General features: G+C 35.3%; 1 protein-coding gene across 5 annotated transcripts in view; it reads left to right on the forward strand.

Moving 5' to 3' along the window:
- LOC126928711 (probable G-protein coupled receptor CG31760) overlaps window positions 1-7,669 on the forward strand; it is a 70,267-nt gene that overhangs the window by 57,028 nt on the left and 5,570 nt on the right. For 3 of the 5 annotated variants that reach the window (XM_050744400.1, XM_050744402.1, XM_050744401.1), the window contains exons 6-17: window positions 777-911; window positions 1,549-1,699; window positions 1,970-2,114; window positions 2,197-2,329; window positions 2,591-2,744; window positions 2,831-2,940; window positions 3,866-4,080; window positions 4,264-4,402; window positions 4,483-4,588; window positions 4,718-4,861; window positions 6,902-7,084; window positions 7,192-7,575. In XM_050744400.1, the coding sequence (XP_050600357.1) occupies window positions 777-911; window positions 1,549-1,699; window positions 1,970-2,114; window positions 2,197-2,329; window positions 2,591-2,744; window positions 2,831-2,940; window positions 3,866-4,080; window positions 4,264-4,402; window positions 4,483-4,588; window positions 4,718-4,861; window positions 6,902-7,084; window positions 7,192-7,554 (1,978 nt within the window). In that variant the 3' untranslated portion in view covers window positions 7,555-7,575. The remainder of the gene's footprint in view (window positions 1-776; window positions 912-1,548; window positions 1,700-1,969; window positions 2,115-2,196; window positions 2,330-2,590; window positions 2,745-2,830; window positions 2,941-3,865; window positions 4,081-4,263; window positions 4,403-4,482; window positions 4,589-4,717; window positions 4,862-6,901; window positions 7,085-7,191; window positions 7,576-7,669) is intronic. The other 2 variants (XM_050744403.1, XM_050744404.1) reach the window with 2 other exon arrangements.

The following is a 7,669-nucleotide window of genomic DNA, read 5'->3' on the forward strand; positions in this document are numbered from 1 at the left end:
ACTCACGACTACTCCACTCGACTGTCCAGGTGACGACCACACGGTAAAACTACCAGGCCCTTTTGACCTAACAGCACTTAGGCCTTCTCGCAATATTGTTTATGGCGATATTTCTTAGGCAATTTGCCACGATACTACATTACAATTAAGACGTGTGATTAAACTGATAAGAATCTATCACTGACTGACTGGGATTAAGCAAAATGAACTTCGTAGAATGATAAATTCAACTTTTTCATACTCTCGGTCCTATACTTTTAACAGAACGAGCGATCTTTTGAAATGGACCATTAATACCTGGTAACGTCATTCGTTAATAATTAACTTATGTCATAACTACAAGTCTGTTACATCCGTGTTTCATATTCAATTTCTTAATTATTTAATAAAATTTCGAGCAATGTAATATACGTTTATATAAAATTATTTTCCTATTTACGCTTATAGAACGTATTGGTAAAGGCTGACAGAAAAAAGCTGTAACACCTTGTATATGTTGTTGTATAAGTTTATTTATTTATTTTACTTTCAAATTATTACAATCCAAGTACTTGCATACACTCGTTTGCAATGGAATGTTGATACATTCAGACAATTATTTCGAGATTAGGAATTTAATGTTCGTATTATATACCGGATGACCGTGAAGTGCCAAGACTACGGGATGAAGGAAAGAATAAGATGTATATACAATAATGGGGTCGTTGCACAAAATACGTGTGCGTAAAAAGATCGAAGTTTCTATGGCGGTTTGTGGCGTTTGCGTGTTATCCCAGGTCACCGAAATTCATGCAGTCACCGGCGATTGAATCCTACAGGGGTTGGTGGACCATCCCGTATTTCTCCTGCAAAAGTCATCGCTGGTTGATTTCGTACAGTGTTAACATACGGCCACCAGACGCTCGTCATGGGTTCGTATCCAGTCATTTATCTTAACTTTTAATCCTTCACGTTAATAATTTAGATTTTTATCAAACTTCGTTTCATTATTCGCAATTAAATTGAATTCTGTCGTTTGATTAAAGATCGTATTAATTTTTAACGACTACGTGCGAATGTAGTATTATTTTTTTAATTATCGTTATTAAAATTGAATCCTGTTTATTTCGAGTTGAACTTGTATACTTCATTACATTTACGTCGCAAAATTAATTGTAATTAATTAATTCATTCTAACTGTTTTCAAGTACATTTTTAGACAATTAAAACTTGCGGTCGACATCGGTGTTACCGCTACGTAGCAGTGTCAGTACGTCTGTTTTTAAAAACTTATTTTAAACCAACATAAATATAACGTCGTTCGTAAATAATTGCAACTTCATTGATCGTACACTTGTACAGCGACTAACAAGAGTATGAATTATAACGTAAGGAAGATAGTATAAATATGTTGCATGTATGATTTAATGTCATCAATATTCTATTGAAAATGCTCGATAAGAAAATTATCTTCGATCGACAGCCCTTCAGATTGACCTTTAATCCTCTTTACTCAATAAGTGGATCAGCTATGTTGATAAATATTAATGAGATTATATCTTGTTTAAGGATTCGAGAATTTTTAAGCGTAGATATCGATATCAGTGGGCTAGAAGTAAATCAATGTGATGCATCGTCGTTAAATAATGAGAACGAAGTTCTAAGTAATCAAATAGCATCTTTTAAAGGCACGCACAAATGTCATACCGACACGACACAGGTAAGTCTTCCCTACATCTAATTAGCGTCTCTTAGAACTCTCTGTGTCTAGCTACCGTTACAAGTCATTCCCCGTTTCATTTATTGTCTTTATCCGTTATCGTGATTCATTTTCTGAATATCATGCAGTCGGAGACGTTACAACGGAGATTTTCGAAGTGCTTAATAGATATCGCATTATCAGAATAGCATCGAAGCTTCTTTAAGGTTGTGGTTTAAGTCGCTCGAGTTTAAAGGGTTCGTTGCAATTGATGCCTCGTATGGTTTACAGTGTGAGTATCAGAGTCCAAATAATCGTATAAATGAAAACGGTGTCGGTGCTGGTTGGGCGAAAGGTGCATATGTATGCAAATGTCGGAAAGGTTATTACAGCGCGAGCCAACATCAATCTGTTTTTGATGGAATCCTCGTCGAAGGTTGGTAGATAATTTGACTCTCGCCTACGAGAAACGCGTTATCAGCGAGACTTGTAGCTCAGCTAAACCATTAATTTTATAGCTGCTTGGAAGGAAATGCAAGAGAACATAAGCGACGCGTACGTAACGGTGTTCCGCTGCTTACGTTGTGCACCAGGATGTGCTAAGTGCAAGGGACCCGAACCCTGTTTAGCCACCTACAACTGGCCCTTCCGGTATGAACGTAACCATAAACTTCTATTTGTCGTTCGACTATCTGTCTCAAACATTTTGTAATTATCAACATAATCGATCTTATTCTCGGATACATAGGTACAATTGAATTATGAAAATGATACACATTCTCGTGTTATACTTTAATTATTTATTAAAATGGGGAATGGCACATTTTCAGATTAAGTAAATGAATTTTACGATTCTTTAAGATGTTTGTTTATCAGATAATAACATGTTTGCACGTGTGTATGTGTTTTCAGAATCTCTCTTCTATCGTTCTCTATTTTCTGTGTGTTTGGTACCATCATCCTAGTGGTCTATATGTATCAACACCGTAAGCTCAAAGTGTTCAAGGTCGCTTCGCCGATATTTTTGTCTATTACGCTTTTGGGTTGTGCTATTATGTATCTCGAAGTACGCATACACTTTCTCGTAAATGCATAAACATATCCAACGCATCGCTCGTATGTAATATTTTTCATATTCTTTCGTGTATTTAGATGGCCGCAATATTTCCCGTTTTGGACATGTATTCTTGTATCGCCACGAAATGGACGAGACATCTCGGCTTTTGCATTTCATACACTGCACTGCTGATGAAAACTTGGAGGTAAGATGTACAAACTTCGAAATTACCGCGATATTTATGCAGAATATTTTCAACCTTACTCACATAATAACACTTTTATGCAGCTATACTGTATACATATTACGAAGGATATTCGAACTAATTGTATGTTTAATCTATAATCTACGTAGAATAATCTATAACAGTACAAGACTAATTAATCTAATTTTTCTCGAAGCGCAGTGTCTTTATTCGGCAAAATAAAATATTATTCTGATAAGATCAAAAACTGTTTTCATGAAGATAATAGAAGGATGACAACTGCTTTAGAGAATAGAATTAAGGAGAATTAGAATTATCAGATTTTATTAGAATTATTATTATTATTAGAATAACATCATTATTCATCTTTTTCGCGAACTTCAAACAGAGAACGTTAAGTATTATTTTTGACTAATAAAACGAAGAGACTGGAATTTAAAATCCATATGTGACAATCGAGAAGTAGAAGAAGAAAAGAGTAGTAATAATATTTGCGACGTAATAAAAGATAACTAATACGCAAAAATATTATGTATAATTATCAGACATTAAACGATATGGAAGTAACCAGTAGTAAAATGAAACGATACCGTTTTACTCCTTTTAGAAACAGAATCAATCTCTTTATCATTTTGTGAATGTTAATTTAATTCAAATTTAGCTTCTGTTCGCTTTTTGTTTCTTTCCTCGAGTGTTATACAGAGGCTTGATGCCTTGATTATACGAACACAAATATAAAAACCGTTCTCTTTCTCAGACAAGTAAATTTTTTTAATTCAATGGACATTTTATCATAGTTGTATAGTGTTATTATCTTTTTTATTTCTATGCACATTACCTTCATTGCAAGGTCGATGTCGTAATCAGCTACTATGATTATGTGTCATTACCGTATATGTATAAAACGAAGTGTCCTTTTTCATAGAGTGTCTCTCACATATCGCGTGAAAAGCGCGCATAAGGTGAAGCTTACGGACAAGCAGCTGCTGCAGTGGATGGTCCCGATATTGTTAGTAATGTTAATTTATCTTGGCACGTGGACACTCAGCGCACCGCCGTATGCCGAAGTGATAGCTGACAATTATGGTCTGAAATTCTACCAATGTTCTTTCAACTGGTGGGACCATAGTTTAGCAATCGGTAATAACAAATATTGAAGCAGATTATTGACAAAACATATTTTTACGATCTTCGAGACAGCTCGCTAGTCGCTTGTTTTAGGTTTGGATGATAAATGTCTAGTATCCGTTAGAAACTTCTGCTGTTGTATCGAATAGAAATATATCGCTAGACGTCACCTACTAAATGAACTTTTCTTTTCAGGAGAAATTCTGTTCCTCGCGTGGGGTATTAAAGTATGTTACAACGTTCGCAATGCAGAGAGTCTCTTCAACGAGGCCCGTTTAATAAGCTACGCTATTTACAATATAGCAGCTGTGAATATAACAATGATCGCTATTCAGTATGACTTTCCATCTTTTTACTATTACCTGTCCGATGTTACTGTAATTTAAAATTGAAATTCTACGACGTCTTTTGCAGTCTTTTCATTTTCCCTCATGCTGGACCCGATATCAAGTATTTGTTAGGCTTCTTGCGTACACAGCTGTCTACTTCTGTCACCATATTTCTTGTATTTGCGCCCAAGGTAATCCAATTATTCTTTTGCTGTCTCGCTTTTCCTTCTATGCGGTAAAATAGTAAAATTCAGCTTTTCAAACGATTAAATAATCGTCATTTAATTCAATCATAAATTTCTAATCTCATATAACTATAGGTGATCCGAGTTTTACGAGGCCAAGGAGATCAATGGGATAGCCGTGCTAGAGCCCGCGGTGTTACGGCCAGTTTCTCTTTAAATGGGATCGGCTTAGTGCCCGAAGAAGCGACAGATTTACACCAAGAGAACGAGGAATTGAAGGTATATTGTTCTGTTTTAATAAACACACAGTGATGTGTGCAAAGGAAAGAGCATAATTTTAGAAAATGAATTTAGGCTTAATATGAGTAATTTTGAGTATAACTATTGCTAGAATTCGTAGTCGTATCGATTTTAAATTTTCTTTTATCGTCATTGTACCACAGATCGATGAATTGGTCACAAAATACGTTACACGTCTAATTAAACAAATATATGTAATCCGATTTGAAAAATGAATGGTGGGCATCGGATCACGAATATACATATGTAGTAGCTCTACCTAATCTACAGAGTGCTCCACATAAACTGTTAATGACATTTTTCCAGAAGCCGTAGCAGATATCGGCTAATTTCTTTTTCTTAATTTTAATGGTACAAGAAGACTGATTATGTGGGGGACAAATGATTTTTCTGAGATGATCACTAGGAAGGCAAGAGCAGCGCCCTTATTTTTTTAAATGAAATTTACGTAGACTGTTCGTTTGGATAGCTCTTGTGAAACTGAATAACATTTACTTGAACCATCTTTCGTTATTCTGCGTAATTAAAGAGTTATGACGAAGGGATATCTGAAGGGAAACTACGTGGAGGCGTCGAAGGGTAATTAAAATAGACTTATTCTGAAGGAAAATTTCATTAAGCGTTTAAAATCGTAGCGCTTCGACGCCTCCGCGTAGTTCGCCTTTAAATATTTCTTTCGTCATAATTCTTTAACTATGCGGAATAAATGTTTCAAGTAAAATTCAGATGTTCTAGATGAACAGAAATCAATATAGTATTACATGAAGAAAACTCTTCGAGTAATCAGTTCTCTCGTACTATAATAAAAAAAAAAAAAAAAAAAATTAATAGATACCTGCTATGGTTTCCGAAAATACGGCTTGTAACATTTTTTCTGAACACCCTATATAATAAGACATTCCTCGAAACAAAGTAAACACCACGTGCAACATTTTGTTTAATAGCGAATAGCTTGGGAGGTAATTACGCGAAAAAGATGAATATTAATGAATACTCCTCACTTTTAGGTAATCAAGAATTTCCAATTCTTGAATATTCCTATTGTCTTGCTACAGTTGCCTCCATATCCAGATATTTTCTGTATAAATTTTCTACCTCTATGTGCATTCTTTTTACACTGACAACACAGCAACAAAATATCAACCCGTCCCGTGACTTTGAAAAATAATTCGCTTTTATGACAGACAAACTTTTTGATATTTGTCTATTTACCGCTGATACTGTAAATTCAAAATGCCGTTATTACAGTCCAAAGTAACACAACTCCTGCGTTTCTTCAGATTGTATTGCAATATAATAAAAAATATATATATCCTAATATATGGACCGTTTATTTTGAAAGTGGTGCAAGTCCATTCGCAGCCCGTAAATATACATTATTTTAGTTAAATTTATCTAAAAGAAATTTATATAATCAAATTACATATTGACAAATTAGTAGAAACATTGCCAGACTTGATATAATTAATTTATATTTTTGAATTGACTAACATGCTAATCTTTAATTTTCTCGAAACAACAAAAAAAGGTACTTTCAAAATAAGCGTATATAATATTAGGATGTCCGAAAAACGTGTTTTTTTACAACAGTACACCTTCATGCAAACGTAAAACCAAATCTGTGAAATGTCGCAGTGTTTATCTCAACAGAACAAAATGGATCGACAAAATAATATAAAACGAAAAACGTTGTGCATCTATTATTTCCTCATAAAACGAAAGAAACTTTTCGAACAACCTAATAAAACATGATATAAAACTATTATTACATTATACACATACAGGGTGTCGCAAAATATATTGGGAATATACACTTTATGGTCGATTGTAGGCGCCGAAACGATGAAAAAAGTTTGTATTCTTAGTTAAAAACGATTAAGTTATAGACAATACTATCTTACGCCAGCCGAATGATACCATCAATGAATTATTGTGCTGATGAACCTTTCTCTCTGTTTCGCTCACACCACTTCGTGTTACGTCGCGGATAATGATTATCATTGATTATGTATGCTGCAGGAAGAAATACAAAAATTGGCAGCGCAGATCGAATTTATGAAAATCGTGCACATGGAGATGTACAATCGCCACATAAAACCGAAAGCAGGCGGATATTTTACTACTCATGGACCCGGTCATGGTCATCCGTCCTCGGCGCAGAGTCCCATCGCCAAAAGTTCGACGGCCAGTTTCATATTGAAAGTATGTACCTAACTCGTCTTATTCGTCCTGGGCACGCGTGCCTCTTCGATGTATAGAGATTAGATACACAGAACATATTGAAAAATACAGTCAAGTAAATTATTGAGCAGACGGCCGTGGAGCGAGGGGCGAGTGCGGCCGCGGCTGCCGCGGTCGAAGATTCCACTTTCCCTTCAGGAAGCTTGCATCGGGCACGTCGGATGGAAATTCTCAGAGAACGCAAAGCTGAGAGGGAGAGAGAACGGGAGAAAGAGCGTGAGAAGGAGAGAGAAAAGGAGAAGGAAAAATATAAGGAGAAGGAAAAGGAAAGAGAGAAAGAAAGAGAGAAAGAGAAAGAGAAGGAAGAAGAAGCGAAAGGGAAAGAGGCGGAAATGGAGAAAGAGAAGAACAAAGAGAAACAAGCAGAGAAAGAGAATGAAAAGCAAGGCAGGAAACAAGAAGGAAATGTTGAAACCAGCGGACAGGTTTGACTAGTACTAAATAGCGAAGAGGTAAGATTCATTCGTTTATTTTTATAATAGTTTTATTATCATTTAACGATACGCTGAATACGCTGTTGTAAATAATCCGCAAAATTATAATCTT

The sequence above is a fragment of the Bombus affinis genome, chromosome 2 (genome assembly GCF_024516045.1).
Source record: "Bombus affinis isolate iyBomAffi1 chromosome 2, iyBomAffi1.2, whole genome shotgun sequence".
Classification (NCBI taxonomy): Eukaryota; Metazoa; Arthropoda; class Insecta; order Hymenoptera; family Apidae; genus Bombus; species Bombus affinis.